Raw genomic sequence first — 18,916 nt, forward strand, 5'->3', positions numbered from 1 at the left:
GTAATATATTTGTTTCTTTTACAATATAAATTAAATTTATTTTTATAAAAACATTATTTTCAAAAATTGTCAATGTTTTATTTTTATAATTAAAGATTTCATTTGTAAAACTAATTCAAATAGTACATAACAATTGTCGAAATTCAAAATTCCCCGCGTAATTTTCGATAGTCATTCGATATGTTCGATTTCAATTTTGATATCGATCTTTCAAAATATTTGAGGTTAGAAAGAAAAAAAGTTTGTGTTGTCAAGTTCTGCGAATAAAAGTTACAAAAAAAACAAGTAATACGTTATAATAAATGGAAAAATGTATAACTTGAATTGTAACGTAATGTTTTTGCAATTGAGTTTTATTATTTAAACTTCTGAAAAAAGAATGTATGAATATCGATAATAGTTAGAAAGATAGTCACTAGAATCGTGAGGATCGCGATTTTACACACCCTTGCCGCGCTCTTATTATATTATGGGAAAAAATCTGCCTAGGAAAATATATCTTTTTAATGTGTGTGCGTTTTCATATAATGAATTGTGCAAGGACATGGTAAACCATCTTTAAAATTGCTTCTGAATTCGGATACAATGGATTGTTTTAATTTAAAAAGAAAAAAAACAATGTTGATATAACAAAAGAAATTAAACTCTTTAGAATCTTGGTGTTTGTGAAAATTGTGTGTGTGTGTGTGTTGGGGGTGGGGAGTTTTGGGCAACTTGGCAAATCTACATATATACATGTATATAAAGGTTCACAAGTTGGCCTTCCCCTATAGGTTAGTTGGTGTTAGTTTGAAATTGTCATATATGTTGAGAAACGTTGTTTGTGAATAAAATCTAGTGAGTCGTGTTTGTGCTTGTGCGCGCGTTGTATGCGGTGGAGATACGTCTCTTCGGGGCCGCGCGGCTCCTTTACTTTTTACAATTTTCATGTCGAAAGTGTCTGTAAGTAGGAAGCTACTCCGCGGGGAACATATTCCGACAATTCAACGAATTATGGAGATATCAAAGTCCCTGCAGGAGGAGATTTTGTCTGTGCAAAATAAACTGAAAAATGCTATACGCGATCATCAGGTGAGTGTGTGTTCTTTGTATAAAATGCAATTTTCTATTTTATATGCTCATAAGGAAAAAAAAAAAGTAGATTTAATTTATTTTGATAATACGAAAGTGTGATCTTGATATTTGTTTTGTTGCATTGTTATGAAGTTACTTATAATTGAAGCTTGTTTTATTTCTGATGGCGAATTTTTTTTTTTTTATGAATACAATGTTGATTAAATTATAATTTAATTGATAAAAAGTTGGAAGATGATACTTAATAACGGTCAGTGTTACTAAATTCAATGAGTTAGAATAAAGATGAAAATAATTATTTTATATTCAGAGGTAGTATCAGCGAATTCCGAGAGATTCGGAATAAATGAGATAATTATGTTGATGCGGAAAGAAGCGAGTCTTGTTTTTTTTTATATATAGACTTTTATTTGGCTGATTTTTTTTTAAATCTTTAGAAAATTTTGATTTTGTTCTTTTTGTTATTGGGTCTATGCGCTTATACCTGGCGTATTAGTTGACTATAGATACATAGTCGAAAACTTTTCAAGGCAAGTTCGATTTAGGAGATCACCTGCGGTCTTCTCGTTTGTGTTCTCTCAGGATCCAGGAGTGTCGTCAGATTTTATTTTTATAGGATATAACGGAAGCTTCCGTTCCCGCGAATCAATTATTAATGTTCATTAAGTAGAAACTTTTCCACGATTAAACTTTATTTTCACTAAAAGTACAATCCACTATTTTTTTTTTTAAATATAATTATTAATTAATTAAAATTATATAATTGTGAAACAAAATCTTTCAATTTGTAACGAAAATTTAAAATATTAAAATATTTTTTTTTATGGGAAGTGGGAGTATCGTAAAAAAAAGTTAATAGAACAAAGTTTGCTCATTAATAGTAAATAATTTTTTATTAAATTGACCGCGTAACTTTTCTTATAGTGAACTTCAGTCTCAATTATTTGAATTAAAATTTGCAACGTTTTTTTTTTTATTTATGAATATTTTTTTCATATTTCGTATAATAAGCGTTTATTTAAAAATATTACGTTTTTTGCAAAAATGAATTTTTAAAATAATTTTTTTCGTTTTTTTTTAAAAATAATTGTTTCTAATATATTCATCAAATAATCAATAAACTATGACGTATGTTATAAAGAAATTTTTATCAACCTAAAAACATAGTTAATTCCTTTTTTTTTTTATCTTTTCTGATACAAAACTATCGGGTTTGAAAAAAAAGGTAAAAAATATTATTTTTATTTGAAAAATGTTTTCTTTTTTTTCAGAACATTTTTTTTTTTTTTATGGAAAATTACTTTTTTTCGAAAAAATTAAATACTCGAATGCAAAATCGAATAAGTTTATCAAATTTAATTTGGGATATATTGTTCAAAAGTTAAGAAGGTTACGTGACTGTGAGCATGATGACATTGTGAACCACTTTCAACCTGAAACTCGTAATCTGTTTAAGAACTTTACTGGTGAATATCGTTATATCATTGTATAATAAAAGTGTATAACAGTTTTTCAATTAGTATATAATAAAAATTTATCGCTGTCATTTGAGGATGAATGAATTTATTTTAAATAATATACATTTCAAAATTTAATTTAACATTAATTTCTTTTTTTTTTGCAGATCTGTGTAGAAAAACTGAAAGATGATCCAGACGTGAGTACTTTTAAATATCATTTATTTTTTTATATTTTTATAAGAATTTAAAAAAAAAAATTGCAATTTGCTTTTCGTTTTAGAACCCAAATGTCTTGGATCAAATTCAGCAGATTCAAATTTATATTGTTTCCCTGGGAAGGCGACAGGTGAGTTATTTATTTGCAAGTGAATAAAAAAATTTTTAAAATCTGTTTTCTTAGATGGGGCAAATAAAAAAAATTCAGAGAGAGAGAGAGAGAGAAAAGAAAAAAATGATAAAGAAAATATTCTTTGAAATATACGGAAAAGTTGTGTTTATATCAAAAGAATCGAAGTCGCTTCTCTCTCGATATTATTTTTAGATTTATTTCTCTAAAAATGAACATGAAAGTTGTTCTGAACTTTGTTTAATAACGAAACGTGATATAGAATTTAATTATAATATGGATTTTAGTTTTGCATGCTGATAGATAGAAAGAGAAAGATAATGGCGCATTTGTTATTTAATTCAATTCCGGAGTCTTCGCGTACCATTATTATAAAAGTAACAAGGTCAAGCACGCGTTGCATTATACCTGGATAATTCAGAAAACATTGATGCCGACTTTAAAATTTAGATCCGTCTCTATATATTGCTCAGCATCTATATTGTTATAAATAAATAACGATGCATTCTTTTTTCTTTTATGGCAAAATAAATTCATAAAAATTTCCCTATTTTAATTTTTCGATTTTTTATCTCTCGTGAGTCTTATTTTTTTTTTTCTTACAAAAAAAAAACTTTGTCGCATTTAATAAACTCGTTACCTGCAGCATGACGCTTGTCGCAAGACATTGATCGAGACAAACTTTCCGAGAGAGAAAGAGAAATTCCCATTTTTTTTTCCCCCCTTTTTTTTAATAGTTTTCAATTTGGAAATTCAAATTTTTCTTTTTATTTTATTCTGATGGTTAGATATTTCTTTTAGAAAATTATTTTATATTTGTAAAATAATTTTTAATTTTTGTCTAATTAAATATGGATTTTTTTGGTTTTATTTAAAAAGTGCAATTTTTGTTTTCTATGATGGAGATAAATTTTGAGTTACAAGTTTTTTTTTTGCGCAAAGAAATTAACTCGAGTTTTCTATTTTTTCATTTGGCCGGGTGTATATAACACAAATCCCAACTCTGGAAAAGGAAGCTCCATTATTCGAAAAGTTCTGAATAACATCGATACCCAACAAGTTTAGTTGGACTGCGGCACAGTGATTCTCAACTTGGAAAACTTGAATTCTCATAGCTTTGTGAGGCTGCGTCAATTTACAAATGATTGTTTTACTTTTTATTTCTCCCGTATTTATATATATATATATATACCTAACTTGTTGCGCACCGCAGTAATAAAATATCTCTCATTTATTAATATAATTAAAAAAAATTTCCAATTTTTTGTTTTAATAATTAATTTGTTTTACATTATTTAATGTGATTTAGTTTAAATTATTTTCAAATTCAGTTCTGAGGAATAATTTCCTAATTTCAAAAGTCAGATAATCAATAAAGTTAATTACTCTGGCCGTGACACAAAAGATTTATTTTATTCTATTTTAGAGGAACAATAATAAAATTGTATTTTATTTTATTAATTTGATTTAAATTATGTCAATTTCTAATTTTATATTGAAATTAAATTTTATTTTCTATTACCGGAATTTACAAAAAAAAGATTTTTTTTTAATTAAATTAATAAATTAATATTTTTAATTAAGGTTAGAAAATCTAATTATTTAATGACAATGAAAAAAAATTTCGTATAGGGTGATTATTTTCAACGAATAATTATGAATCGTTAAATAATTGGTCTATTTAAATACTGTTACAGGAATTTTCTTTTTTTTTTTTTTAATTTTAAAGATCACGAGTTTGCGTCAAAAGAATCGAAGAATGATTATAGAGTCAAAAGTAAAGTAAATAAAAATAGTATTGATGTTTTCAGCTCAATGGGCAACTTACTTAATTGCATTTAAATTAATTGCGAAGAAACTTTGTGTTCTAATTTCTCTTTGGTGTAGATTTTCAAAATTATTTCCCATCTTTAGAGTAAATAATTAATTTTAATTAAAATTATAAATAATTTATAATTATAAATAATAATTTATTTATAATAAATATTAATAAAAAAAATAAAGAATTCATATAATTATTAAAAATAGATAATTTTTCAATATAGAAATATTTTGATAATAATTGAAAAAATTTGTATACTTAAAAATTATTTGAACATTTATTGCCGTTCTCAAAACTTTGCGTGGTGAGAGAATCGATTCTTGATATAAAAGTTTTACTTTAGATTTTCAGTTTCCAAATTTTGGGGGATGAAGTTACATGGTAGATGCAGACTATAATGCTTGGATATATAGGATTCAGATAGTTTTGGTTCCGAGGACCAAAACCATTAAATCGCATGCGAGAGAGGCAGGACGGTTCTTATTGATCTTTATACATTCCCGAGTTCGTTCCTCAACATTAAAGCATTTCCGAAAGTTGCCGAAGTTTAAAGTTTGTCGAAAAAAAAGGAGACTTTTAAAATTCGCGCCAACGGGAAAATTGTTTTTACGCTTGCGCTAATTTTAATTTTTAATTTTATATTAAAATTAAAAATTAAGTTAAATTTAAATCTTTTATTTCTTTGAAACAATTTCATAAATTGTGAAAGGGATAAATTTTTTTTTTTTTGTATTTTTGGAAATGAAGAGTAAATATTTCGAAATATTCATTTAAATTATAAAATTTGTCAAGTAAATTTTATAATAATATTCACTTTTATAATGAGAATTGCATAAGTAATATTTCATAATGCTCTTAGGTTCTCGTGCACTTATCCCTCTATTCACTTCCTTTATGCATCGCAGATTACAGAGGGGCGACTACTTTTCATTTCCGGGAGTAAAAACACTAATATATGTTACTTTATATTTATTTTTATTACAATTAAAAAAAAAAAATTGTTTACTCAGGAAAGAAATATTTTTTGGTGTGGAAAATTTAATTATGCAACAGAAATATAAAAAGTTTTAAAGTTAAACTTGGAGATACCATGAAGTACTTGAAATTTATATTTTCACTAATTCCTTCGAATTAATAATTTTTTTTCCGAAAAAAAAAGAATTACTACTTTTTTTTTATTTATTTCTAAGAAAAAGAAAATTTAACTTTTTTTAAAAAATATTTTACATTCATTTGGAATAATTGTGAATTTTTCATCTACTAGAACAAAATTCTTTTTCTGTATATATATGTAAAATAGTTATTGGACTAAACGGGAGAAGAAATCCCAACTTTGAAAAGTTTTCCAAGTCGGTCGAGCACAACTTAAAGTAACGAAATGGTTCTCGTGCCAAATCTTCTCAAATCGTGTTGTACTTTGAATTTAAGAAGAATGAGAGAAAATATCCCTTTTAAAAAAAAAAAAAATATTAGAATTAAATTTTTTACATGATAAAAATTAATTTTTATAAGAAATCAATTTGTTGATATTAATTTACAAAAAAGAATTTACAAAAAGGGATAAAGATAACAAAAAAAAAGAGAATTATGAGTAAAAATTTAAAAGAAAGTGTAAATTAAAGTAATATTAAAATTTAATTTAACAATATCAAATTTTCGAATTTTATATGATTGTAAAAAATATTTTTATTTGAAATTGTTCATTAAAATGTAAAATATTTTCATCTGATGGACATGCGTCTATTGCTTCTTGAATGTATCTTTTGCTCTGGAACGCGCGAGTCTCGCGGGCTAGCTGGATAGAACGAAAGGTGAAACAGAGAGATGAATGGGGGGATGAAAAGAGGGAGTAAGTCCGGGAGAAGAGGAGGTTCAATCAATAAAATATCCCCGCGGAAACATTTTCAGCTCTTGAAAATTGCTTTATTTCCTGTTATTAATAAATTTTGATTCCCTTAAATAATATTTTTTCCCCACAATTTTTCCTCTTTTTTTTTATACTTAATTATTATTTAGTGAAATTGATAAAAAAAAATATAAAATTTGAAAACTTTTGGTATAAAGGTCGATGCCGTATTCGGTTTAGACTTTTTCGCACCCATTAAAGGAAGAAACTTTTTAATCCCAAGTTTCACTTCTAGAAACTTTTAACAACCTTGGAAGTTGAGAATTTTCAACAGATTCTTTATGTCATTCTTAATTATCGATTCCCCTTCTCTCTCTCTCTCACTTTCGAATTCAATTTATGATTTTTTATAAAAAAAAAAAAAAAAATTTCCAAAAGTTCGATAAATTCCTGAATCTCAATTTTGGATATTTTTTAAATAACCGAATTTTTTGCATATATTAGGTTAATTAATGTTTAATAAAGTTTAAATAAATTTATTCAGAGTAAGTTAATGACAATTTAGCTTTAGATGTGAAAAATCATAAATTATTAAATTTTAATTTGCAATCTTAATTTTTTTTTTTGTAGGATGTAATGTTGCAACAAATTAGATTTAAAAGTACATTAAATATGATTCCTTGTTTCTCTCTTCTCTCTCTCTCTCTCTTATTATGAGGCATAATTTTGAGCTCGAAAACCCTCTCTTGGGTTTATACGAGAAAAGTTTTGTAATGTTCTGATGAGTGAAATAGTTTTCAATTTTCTTTACGCAGAAGCAAGTGGTTCAACGTCTGCGCACGGAAGTCGAGACTTTAAAGGCAGAGAGCGCAAACGGGTCGAAAGTTTCTGTAGCTTCACTTTTGGGATTGAATAATAATAATCATATCATCAACAACAATGAGACGAATGAAGAATCAACTGACTCGAAAAATCTCACAAATATCAATGGAATGATAAAAAAAGAAGATTATGAAGAAGAAATTAGAAATACCGATGATTCATCTCCTTCACAGGAAAATGATTGCTCAAAGTAATCAAAATTATAAAAAACTTTTCTTCTTTTTTTTGTGACTTTAAAAGAAAATTAATTTAAAAAAAAACTACATTTTTTTACAATTATTGAAAAATTAATTATTAGATAAATTATAAGAGAATAATATTGAAACGTTTTTTAATGATTGCTCAAAGTAATCAAAATTATAAAAACTTTTCTTCTATTTTTTTGTGACTTTAAAAGAAAATTAATTTAAAAAAAAACTTTAAATTTTTTTACAATTATTGAAAAATTAATTATTAGATAAATTATAAGAAAATAATATTGAAACGTTTTTTTTTATGTTTGTTTTTAGCCGAGAACGTTCAAATTCGGTGGAATCGATTTCCTACGAGGACGACGTCGTTGAAATTTCAGCGGATGAAAATTCAAACGAAAAACAGGATATGGAAGAGGAATGCAGCATTGGATCTTCGATGCAGGTTTCCTTCCTTGAGACTCTCGGTCTCATTACCACGACAATGAATATAGAATTGCAGAATAGAAAAGCGGAAAGGAAGCGCAGAAGGACGGCGAATCATCAATTTGTGTACTCCAATTGGGAACTGCCAACGGTAATGAATATATATACCAAAAGCCTTTTGTAAAGAAAATAATTGCTTTCAAATATTGCACAAAAAGCATTTTCCATTTATACAACAATTCACTTTGTTTGCAAAATAAGAAAGCTTTAATAAACTTGAAAATCAAAAGATGAAAAATACTCTCATCTTCTTTTTCATATAAAATTTTAGTTTTCTTATTAATTAAAAAATATTTTTGTTTTGAATTTATTAATTTTCTAAGAAATAAATCTACTAATTGATATAAAACTCAAAAAAAAAAAAAACAAATTCAAATTAAATAACAGAAAATTAGAAAAAAAAATAATAATAAATCAATGAATGTTTCAGAAACGAAAGAGGTTGAAACTTGAAAATCAAAAGATGAAAAATACTCTCATCTTCTTTTTTATTTAAAATTTTAGTTTTCTTATTAATTAAAAAATATTTTTGTTTTGAATTTATTAATCTTCTAAGAAATAAATCTACTAATTGATATAAAACTCAAAAAAACAAATTCAAATTAAATAACAGAAAATTAGAAAAAAAAATAATAATAAATCAATGAATGTTTCAGAAACGAAAGAGGTATTCATATTTGCAGTCGGCCGGAAAAGCGCCACAAACGCGACAAAGTACTGCTAGGTCAATTGGACCATCACCTCCACCGGGAAAAATATCCAATAAATCACTACCACCGTCCACGAAAAATTCATCAAAAAATTTAAACTCAACACAAAAAGTTAATGCAAAACCAAATATATTGAGAAATGGAATGGAAAATAAAATTTTGACGAAGAATGGAAATGAAAATGCTCAATTGCAAAATAATAAATCTCTTGGCAGTAAAGTCGTTCATATTCCAGGATTACCATCAAGTTTAACAATTGAAAGAATTGAAGCCGATTCAGCAATCTGTATAAGCTGTCGAAATCCAGGTAAAAAAAAAATTATTATTATTTTAAAGTTAATGAATCAATAGAATGAAAATTGATTTTTAAATTTATTTAAAAAAAAAAAATGTTGATATTGAATGAAAAAAGTTTCATTGTTTTTTTAAAAAAAAAACAATTTTCTCGTTTTTTTCCCTCAGGAACATTGACAGTATGTCAACAATGCTCATCGAAGTATCACATTTCTTGTCATTCAATTTCACCACCGCCTTCGAAAATTTGTCCCGCTTGTGCGAACAATTTAAAAGATAATTCCACATTTTCAGGAGTAATTTGCAAAAAGGAAAACGAATTGGGTAATTTTTTTTACGTTTATTTGTTTTTTTGTTTTTTTTTTTTTTATTTATAAAAGTTTTTTGCCTGTAGAATAGTTGTTCTTTAATGAGCGACTGATGAAAAAGTTCTTTCAATTTCTTTTTTTTTTCTTTTTTTTAAATTACAAATTCATTAAATAATTTTTAGAATTATTAATCGTACTTTATAGTTAAATTGTTGAAAACAATTTTAAAAAAAATCAATTTATGACAAGGGAAGAACTTTTTTGGTCTTTCGCGCGTGAGAAAGTGAGGTAATGAAAACGCGCAATGTCTTACAGAGGAAAAAGAGAGAGAAAGATATGAGCTGCGCGAGCGAAACTCGGAACTGAGATTGCAGGTTTATGAATTGGAAAAACGATCTCAGCTACTCAGCCAATCTCTTCAGGTTCGTTTTGCGACCTGCGTATAAGAATTTGAAATAATTGAATATTAAAAAATATTTTCAAATTTTATTTAATTTTTTGGAATGCTATTTTTACTTTTTTTTTCTATCTTTTTTTTTAGAGAGAGAATTTCTATTAATTGTTGCCGTGCTTTATGTTTCTTTTGTATACACGAAAAACCTGCAAGTTCCACGCTTTTGCTTTCGTTCGTTCGGTTTATAATTTATTTTAGTATTTTTATCCTTATTCTATCTTAGGAGAATTGTTCAACTTGACTTAAATTTATCTCTCGCACTGAGACTAAAATATTTTTAGCGACACACATATATATATATATATCGAATAATTTAATATTACAATATTTTAATTATTTCTTCTGTGAGTGCAATTTAGTAGAAATGCTTGTTTATTATTAATTTTTACAGAGAAATTGGAAACTCAATTAGAAATTTTAAACTTATCTAAATGTTATAGAATTGTTTTTCGATAATATTTATTTTAATTATTGTATTAATTTTTAATTTAAAAATATAATTTTCTTCTCCAGCTACAGCGTCGTACACGGCAAGAGGCATTAGGAAAACAAGAGAAGACCCAAAAATCAATAAAACGACTCGTGGATTTCATAAAACTGATGCAACTTCAAAAAGAAACATCATGCCCACAAATTTCGGAATCAATCAATTGCCATCTTCCACTTATCTCATCCCAATCTCCACAAGTGCAATGTCCATCACCAATAACGTCAAAAATCCAACAATCAATAATCGAATCGATCCCTCAGAAATCCGAGTCATCGATCATTTCACCCACTCAGGAAACACCACCTATATCAATAAGTCCAAATCCGAGTGGCCAAAATCATCATCATCATCCCATCAAGAATCATCATCAGACAATCGTGATAAACAGCAACAATCATATCTCGTCGTTAAAAAAATCCCCGAACCAACGAATTTCAATGGAGGAGGAAATAGTCGACAAAACAACCCAATCCTTAACTATCAATTGTCAAGCCCATGTGGCTACAGTGCAACACACGGTAACCCCGAAATGCCTCTCATCCAATCAACACATCCCTTCATCAACAACAACAACAATAAAGTCATCAATCGCCGATCAGAATCAAACACTTCTACTAGTAAAAAGTCAAACAACACTCGCAGTTTACCCGGTCTCAACAGAATCTACGTGTCCAATAACCGACAACACGGATTTGATAGTTCATCATCCGACGAAGACAATTCTAACGACAAAAGCTCATCATCAGGATTCGGTAACTTACTCAACCCATTGTTCTCAGGTAAATGTTTATTTTTTTTAAAAAAAAAGAATTACAATTTTTATCGACAAATAAAATTAATATTCGTCAATAAAAATGTGGCAATAATTTAAATATATATATATATATATATATATATATATATATATATATAAAATTTTTATAAAATTAATTTTATTCAACAATTCAAATTTCTTTTCATTTTATTTTTTCAGTCAATAACAAGTCCAATATCATCGCCGGTAGTTCAAGTGAAACACAAAGAAGAACAACAACAGAACGAGGAGACTGCACAAACATTCGGCAATTTTCTCAAATCGAAAACTCACAATGTTATGACCGAAAAACATCAGGTGAACTTCGGAGTATCCAGTCCACAAATAATACCGAACACGTGAAATTGGAAGAAGCGCATATATCAGCGCCATCTAGAACAAAGTTAAATTTTACGGATAAAAAAATAAATTCAAATATTTGTAACGATAAATTAAAAAATAAGCTCAATACAAAGACATATGAAAGAAAAACGAAAAAAAGTCCCGAAACAAGGGAAATTATTACACTCAACAATGATGAGGATGAGGAGGATGATGATGATGATGATAATGATGATGATGATGATGATGATGATAATAATGATTTAGAAAAAAATGTGATTCAATCATCTGTGATGGAAGTTACAATTGATGATACTGATGAACGTGATTGTGAATCTCCCGAAGTAATAATCAATAATATTGAGACTGATAAGAATGAGGAAATAATTTCAAATTCTTCTTCTTCTTCTTCTTCATTATCATTAATAAAAGAATCCAATGAGATAACTGATGATTTGCAAAATTTGTACAATTTAATAAAAGGAACATTAGATTTTATTATTTCTGAACGTAAGCACACTAGCAATGAAATTGATGATTTGGAAAAGAGTGCTACAATAGAAAAATCCTGCATTAAAAAACAGGATGACTCAATTGAAATAATTGATAAAAATATTTCAATATCTGATGAAAAGGCTGACATTGAGAGTCAAGACTTAATTAGCGACAATTCTAGACCATTAATAATCGATGAAAATAAGGTAAATAATATTCCAGTCGAAGAAATTAATAATTCTCATCAAAGCAACGTTTCGAGTCTAGAAATCAAGGAATCAATAATTATTGATTCGGTATCATCTGAGAAAATTGAATTACTAGAACAATTTGAATCAGCCATTTTGAATATCAATCAAGAAATTAACGGCTGAATTTTCTCTTTTTTTTGCGTTTAACTTTTCATTGATGGACTTTAAAAAAGAGTCTTAAGGCTGTGTACCTTATTTTTAATTTTAAACATAGAATATCAATGATTTGCAATTTCTAGAATTTTGAGACGTTACTTCGATTTTTTTTTTCTATATTTGTGTTTAAATTATTTCAATATTTCTTTTGAATGTTAAGAATTTATTTAAAAAAACAAAAACAATCCTCTTGCGATTTCGCGAAATCTCTCTTTATTTTTCTATTTAAAAATAATTTGTTAGTTAAATATTAGATAAAAATGGTTCAAAAAAAAAGAAAAACTCGGTAGAAATTAGATGATGCAATGAAATCATAAAAAAAAAGTTTTCTTTTTTCAATGGATTAAGTACTGTAAATAGTACTTAAATAGTATTATTGTTATTATTAAAATATAAAGAAAAAGAGGATCTCTGTCTTTAAAGTCATGCCAAATAGATTAATAGAAAAATTATCGGCCATTATTGCAATCACACATTCTTAATTGTTAGATAATTAGAAAATTTTTAATTTATATTTCCATTAGATTCAATAATTGTATTTTCGAAAGTTATTGTTATGTTTCGTTCAATAATTTTATAATTTAATTAAAAAAAAAAAAAAAAAAAAAAAACACGCACATATCTTGTGAGAGATAAAAGCAAAATAATATAAGTCCATGCCAAAAATTTATACTTCCATTCCGATAAAAACAAATTGTATATAAAAATTTGTTCCTAAGGAAAATTTAATTTGAAGCATAAAACTTTTTTTTTTTTGAATCATACCAAAAATAATTAATTAAAAATTTATAATTGCTCAAGAAAAACAACGAAATGTAATAAAAAAATTAATTTTCGGTAAATTTTCTTTTTTTTTGGCATGGACGAAAGATAAGTGAAAATTTTGACAAAAAAAGTGCAGAATGTTGAAATTTATTGTATAAATGAAGCCATATTACCGTACTGCCTTAATAGTTAGTTAAAATGTATCCTCTTACAGTATTAATTATTTAAAAAGGAAAAATTCTGTAAGTTGGAAAGTGTAAGATATTCTCATTGAGTGATGCTAGACTTGAGATAATAAATAATACAAGTGTATTAGAAATGAAAAAAAAATTTTTTTTTTTGTCAAATTATCTATGTATATAAATAGTACTAGAGGTTCTTACAGAAAAAAAAAACAATATAAACAATATTCTAGTTCGTTTCAAACTTTTTTATACTCGATTATTCACGATAAATTTAAGATTTGTGGTATTATTGATAAACTATAATTAAGAATTAAAAGAAGGAGAAAAACTAAAGATGAGACGAAATAAGCTTCGTGTACCGTATATTTATGAACGTATAAAGACAAAAAAATGTTAATCGTTGAGTTCGTTAATTGTTTATTTTCTCATTATTCATTATTTCTCCTTGCTGTGACCAATATTCTGTATTCAAAACCATTTTCCATATATAGTATTTAACTTTAAAAAAAATTGTTATCGAGTAGAAATTGAAACGCAAGTCGGATTCGTATTTTTATGAATAAAGTAATTTGAACTTAAAAGATATATAATTTGTGTAAATTAATTACTTTTACCTCTTATAATTCAGAATCACGAAAAATGAGTAAAAATTTTAATTTTATAGTGCAATTATTTGATTTACACTTACATATTAAAATTCTTTGATAATTTATTAAATTTTAATTGTAAAAATAAAAATATTTTGTTTTAATTTAATAGAATTATTTTTTATGGCTAAAATAAAATTTTTAATTCGCGCCACTATTTGAATGTGTCATCGCGGAATATGAAAAAGAAACGTCGTTTCTCATTCCTTCTGTTAACAATTGATAACCACGTGTGATGGTGATCTGTCATCAGTTGTCATCGTTATCCACCTGTCAAACATCGTTTATTATATTTTTTATTGTTATCTTTCTGATAGGAAAATTAATTAAGTTTCTAATTATTTATATTATATTCAAATGTTGTGTGTGTAAAATACTTTAAAGAAATTAAGGAAAAATGGAAGTAAAACCGAAGAGCGATCATCTTTTAGCGCTAAAAGGTTAGGTTTCAATTATTATTTATAACTTTTTTTTGTTAAATTATAATAAATTAACAATTTTATTTTTATTAATTGTAAGTGTAGAAAATAATTTTTTGTTTTTATATGATTTTTGTTATGTGCTTTTTCATTTTGTAAATTATTGCAAAAAAAAAATTAAAATGTTAATTATATATTAATTTGTTTTAAAATAGTTATGCGATTAACGAGGCCAACTCTTGCCAGTCCAATTGTTGTCACATGTGATGCCACAGATTTACCAGGCAATACATTAAACAATGAATTAAAAAATAATTGCACAACTCTTCAAGGAATGGAAACCTTGGCCATTGGTCAATTTATGGTTTTTCCTCAAAGTTTTGGGTAAATGATTTTTGTTTTCAATTTAATTTTTAATAATAATTAAAATAATCCTTCTATTTGAATATAATTTAAAAAGAAAGTAAAATAATTTTTTTTTTTACAGAAATATTTATTTAGGAGAAATATTTTCATGTTATTTGTGCGTACATAATGGAAGCAGTCAATTAGTAACGAATATCACAGTAAAAGTGAGTTTTATTTTCAAAAAATTGTATTCCAATTTTTATTTTCTTTTATTTGTTTAACAATGTTATTTAATTAAATTCAAACGGTTTTTAATTACAATTACAATTTTTTAATTACAAATTTAAAGGCGGATCTTCAAACTAGTACTCAAATTATTCCATTATCAAATCATAAAGAAGAAATTAAAGAACTACCACCAAATAGAACAATTGACGAAGTTATTCATCATGAAGTTAAAGAAATTGGTACACATATGTAAGAAACAATTTTAGAGTTTATTTTTTTCAAATTAAGAAATGTTTTCTAATTTTCTTTAATTGATATTTAATTTTTTTTTTAGACTCGTGTGTGAAGTAACTTATACACTAGCAAATGCAATTGGTCAATCGCAATCGTTTAGAAAATTTTTCAAATTTCAAGTCGTGAAACCTCTTGATGTGAAAACGAAATTTTTCAATGCTGAGGTAATTAAAAAAAGAAGATCCTCTGAAATTTTTAATTCTTTTTCTTTAGTTCTTTGAAATATTGTGATTTTAATTTGTTTTTTCAGTCCGATGAAATTTATCTTGAGGCGCAAATTCAAAATTTAACGGCTGGACCGATTTGTTTAGAAAAAGTTTCTCTTGAATCTTCACATTTATTTACTGGTAAAATAAGTTTTTTTTTCAGATCATTGAAAAAAAGATTAAAGTTTAATTTGTTTTTGGGGGAAATTTTAATTTATTTATTTTTTTCTTTAATATCATAACAGTCTCATCACAGACGACAAACGAAGAAAACGAATCGATATTTGGTAAAGTTAATTTATTGGATTCGAAATCAAGTCGTCAGTATCTTTATTGTTTAAAACCACAACCGAGTTTATTAAAAGATCCAAAAATGATGCATAATGCGACAAATATTGGAAAATTGGATATTGTTTGGAGAAGTAATTTAGGAGAAAGAGGTCGTCTTCAAACTAGTCAATTGTCGCGAATGGTTTGTATTTTATACTTAAATAAAAAAAACAAGAATATTACCTATTAATAAAAAAAAAAGAACATTTAGTGATTTTTTTTTATTCAGGCTCCCGATTACGGCGATTTGAGAGTAACTCTAAAAGACATTCCTAATGATAATCAACTCGAGGAACCAATTAATTTTAAATGTCATGTCGTTAATACTTCGTGAGTATGAAAACAAGGATTTAATTTAATAAAACATTTTTTTTTATATAATTTCTTTTGTTGAAAAAAATATTGTAATCATTTTTTTCTTGCAGTGAAAGAAATATGGATTTACAAATAAATTTACAATCCAATAGTTCGATAGCTTGGTGTGGAATTTCCGATAAAATGATTGGTACCGTCAAACCTGGAGAATCAACTTACATTCCCTTGTGCTTAGTTCCTTTAAATGTGGGACTTATTGTAAGTTAATTTTCATAAATAATTAATTTTTTTTTGGCTATTTAATTTAATTTTTAAGTTAATTGAAATTTGTGCAATTTTCAGAATATATCGGGACTACAATTAGTTGATACATTTTTAAAACGTGTTTACGATTACGATGATGTAGCACAAATTTTTGTAAATCAAACACCAGCGAATAATAATGACGACGAGTAAGTATTAGTATAAATGTGAAGAAATTTATTGTAAATAGATAAAAAAAATTATAAATGTTTTAATTTTTAAATATAAGAATCAAGAGATGAAACTCGTTCGGTTTCTGTCTGAGCTCCCACAGCACAAGCCAAAAGTGTTTGTATATCTTGCGGTTCATTACCACCAAATATATAGCCATTGGCTTTATCAATTTCATTTTTCACTTTTAAAAGTAGTGCCTTATTTGAAACATCCAATGGTAAGAAAGTAACTAAACTATACATCTCAATAACTTCCACTAAAGCAGCGTTAAGTTTTTTATATCTAAAAAATAGTAATTTTTTTGTTTTAAAAATTAGTTTCTATTTTTTAGTAAATTATTTTTAAATATAATTTTTCCACATACTTTGCTGTTAAAGGATCCTCATCTAGTTTCTCTAAAAGATACTTTAAATCGAGAACATCTGTATAAAAATCGAGATTGAAATCAAGTTTATCACTGAAGCGTTTTAATTCATCCAATTTTGTCATTACATTTACATGTGGTAGACCTAGATTTAGCATTGTACTTGTACAAACCATTAGGGAGGACAAATATTTTCCTATATGTGTAAAAAAAAAATCAAAATTTAATAATTAATTTTATATACATAATTAAAAAAGAAAATTATAGCCAATTTTACCAGGATCACTGCAATGATGAGAATCAATTAAATTAACACTGCACAATCTTAACAAATTTTCGCATAACTTCGTTGTTATTGAATTCATTGACTCATGATGCGTAAACAATTCTACCTATTAAAAAAATTAATATAAATTTGCAAATATAAAATATTATGTAAAGAATTTTTTTTCTTTCTAAATTACCTGTCCAGGACAGTCTAATAAAAAATAATGATCCTTTAATTGAAGTATTCTTTTAATAAGCCAATCTATATTTGCTTCTAAAAATTCCATACAATAAATCAATGCTCCATTTGGTCCCAATTTATGAATTTTCATTACTTCTTCAAGTTTTATTAAATTCGCAATATCTATCGTTGGAGTATATTCCATATTTTCATTAGCTGGATCTTTTTTTAAAAAATACATAAAAATTATATATATAATTATAATAATTTAAATTATAAAAAAAAAAAAATCATTACCAATATTTATAATCGCCACTTTTCTTCCCAATGATTCAAGAAACTTTCCCATTGCATTGCAATAAGTTGTTTTTCCACTTCCTGGTGGACCAATAACTAATTGACCAAATAAAAGACTCATTTTTCTTATTTTTATTTTTTTTTTTTGTCAAAAAATTTTTACCACAATTTAATTTTATTCAATATATTGACAATTTTTTTAATAAAATCTGGATTATAATCTTTTAATGAAATTGTTAAAAGAAGAGTGCGATCAATATTTGTTTGTTCGGCAATATATCTTGCTGCCGCGTGAATTTCTGGTGCGTCAGTACCTAATACAGTTCTAAAAAAAGAAAAAAAAATATGAATTAATTGTTAAATTTTAAAAGAATTTTAAAAAAAAAATTAAATTTATCACTAACTTTGTACTATAAACGTCACTGTTGAATTCTCTAATACCAGATTCTTTTTCAACTGTAATAAAAGATCCAAACTTTCTGTATTGAGAAAGAATTAAAAAAATTCGATTGCTGAAAATAAGACCAACATTTCTATAAACTTAACTTATTTTAAAAAAAAAGAAATTATTTTTTAAACTGCGTTTTTTAAATACAAAAATTACCTGTAAACTTTAAAACAAATATCCGTTTTATTGCCATCAATTGTAACAGAACACGAGTCGTTCGTAATCATTTTTTTTTCTATTTCATTTAATTAATTTGATAACCTGTTGATTATTTTATAAACAAATAAATATCTTTTTGAACAATATTAATATTCCCTTTAAACAGAATGATAAACAGAATTCTCAACTTTTGGATGAGAAATACAAAAAAAGATGAAAATATCAAAAAATATGTATATATATGAGTATTTATAAATACCTATATAATACAGAACATAATTAGTACTTGATTATAAACAGAAAATACGTTTCTTCTTCTGAATTTTCTATTTTTTGAAAATAAATACAAACTGTTTAAAAAACAATAATAGAGGTTATGTTGAATTCGATAAATTAAACAATCGAACAATGTCGATATATCGATTGTATGTGCCCTACTTCAAGTGACATTTTCACGAAAAATAAGAAAATAATAAGATATTTCTTTGAAAACAAATTAAATAATAATAATTTAAATCAAATAATAAAAAAAAGAATAATTTTTTTTTCTATTTAATAGTTTTTAGTTATATAACTAAAAAAACTT

The 18,916-nt window shown here is 25.8% G+C and overlaps 3 protein-coding genes across 4 annotated transcripts; 2 read left to right on the forward strand and 1 right to left on the reverse strand.

Annotated features, from left to right (window-relative positions):
* Window positions 1-230: 230 nt before the first annotated feature.
* LOC127288149 (putative uncharacterized protein DDB_G0286901) lies at window positions 231-13,747 on the forward strand. 2 transcript variants are annotated; one of them, XM_051315449.1, is made up of 9 exons: window positions 231-1,071; window positions 2,699-2,731; window positions 2,815-2,880; window positions 7,343-7,620; window positions 7,940-8,198; window positions 8,764-9,124; window positions 9,280-9,435; window positions 10,387-11,142; window positions 11,337-13,747. In XM_051315449.1, exons 1-9 carry the CDS (start codon window positions 928-930, stop codon window positions 12,365-12,367), a joined length of 3,084 nt encoding a protein of 1,027 aa, XP_051171406.1. In that variant the 5' UTR covers window positions 231-927; the 3' UTR covers window positions 12,368-13,747. The 2 variants fall into 2 exon arrangements, with proteins under 2 accessions (XP_051171406.1, XP_051171413.1); XM_051315456.1 differs by having other exon boundaries at window positions 7,364-7,620.
* A 485-nt stretch (window positions 13,748-14,232) lies between these two features.
* On the forward strand, window positions 14,233-16,788 carry LOC127288274 (trafficking protein particle complex subunit 13). Its single transcript, XM_051315634.1, has 10 exons — window positions 14,233-14,437; window positions 14,632-14,800; window positions 14,904-14,988; window positions 15,114-15,241; window positions 15,327-15,450; window positions 15,537-15,633; window positions 15,738-15,964; window positions 16,052-16,152; window positions 16,248-16,395; window positions 16,480-16,788. Exons 1-10 carry the CDS (start codon window positions 14,395-14,397, stop codon window positions 16,591-16,593), a joined length of 1,236 nt encoding a protein of 411 aa, XP_051171591.1. The 5' UTR covers window positions 14,233-14,394; the 3' UTR covers window positions 16,594-16,788.
* On the reverse strand, window positions 16,595-18,737 carry LOC127288298 (GPN-loop GTPase 2). Its single transcript, XM_051315677.1, has 8 exons — window positions 18,590-18,737; window positions 18,328-18,432; window positions 18,128-18,235; window positions 17,724-18,048; window positions 17,443-17,648; window positions 17,256-17,370; window positions 16,979-17,174; window positions 16,595-16,896 (listed from the first exon to the last, which is right to left on the reverse strand). Exons 4-8 carry the CDS (start codon window positions 17,842-17,844, stop codon window positions 16,659-16,661), a joined length of 876 nt encoding a protein of 291 aa, XP_051171634.1. The 5' UTR covers window positions 17,845-18,048; window positions 18,128-18,235; window positions 18,328-18,432; window positions 18,590-18,737; the 3' UTR covers window positions 16,595-16,658.
* Window positions 18,738-18,916: the final 179 nt, after the last annotated feature.

This window comes from Leptopilina boulardi, unplaced genomic scaffold (genome assembly GCF_019393585.1).
Source record: "Leptopilina boulardi isolate dan_hultmark-lab unplaced genomic scaffold, ZJU_Lbou_2.1 LbouV2_123, whole genome shotgun sequence".
Classification (NCBI taxonomy): domain Eukaryota; kingdom Metazoa; phylum Arthropoda; class Insecta; order Hymenoptera; family Figitidae; genus Leptopilina; species Leptopilina boulardi.

Bases quoted from the DNA above. Each gene is read 5' to 3' on its own strand.
- LOC127288149 (XM_051315449.1), top strand. From the start codon at position 928: ATGTCGAAAGTGTCTGTAAGTAGGAAGCTACTCCGCGGGGAACATATT. The intron at 2,881-7,342 runs GTGAGTTATTTA...TGAGTGAAATAG, and splicing joins TTTCCCTGGGAAGGCGACAG to TTTTCAATTTTCTTTACGCA. The intron at 8,199-8,763 runs GTAATGAATATA...TGAATGTTTCAG, and splicing joins CCAATTGGGAACTGCCAACG to AAACGAAAGAGGTATTCATA.
- LOC127288274 (XM_051315634.1), top strand. From the start codon at position 14,395: ATGGAAGTAAAACCGAAGAGCGATCATCTTTTAGCGCTAAAAG. The intron at 14,438-14,631 runs GTTAGGTTTCAA...GTTTTAAAATAG, and splicing joins TCATCTTTTAGCGCTAAAAG to TTATGCGATTAACGAGGCCA. The intron at 15,242-15,326 runs GTAAGAAACAAT...TTTTTTTTTTAG, and splicing joins AAAGAAATTGGTACACATAT to ACTCGTGTGTGAAGTAACTT.
- LOC127288298 (XM_051315677.1), bottom strand. From the start codon at position 17,844: ATGAGTCTTTTATTTGGTCAATTAGTTATTGGTCCACCAGGAAGTGGA. The intron at 17,371-17,442 runs GTAATTTAGAAA...TTTTTTTAATAG, and splicing joins TATTAGACTGTCCTGGACAG to GTAGAATTGTTTACGCATCA. The intron at 17,175-17,255 runs GTAAAATTGGCT...TTACACATATAG, and splicing joins TCATCATTGCAGTGATCCTG to GAAAATATTTGTCCTCCCTA.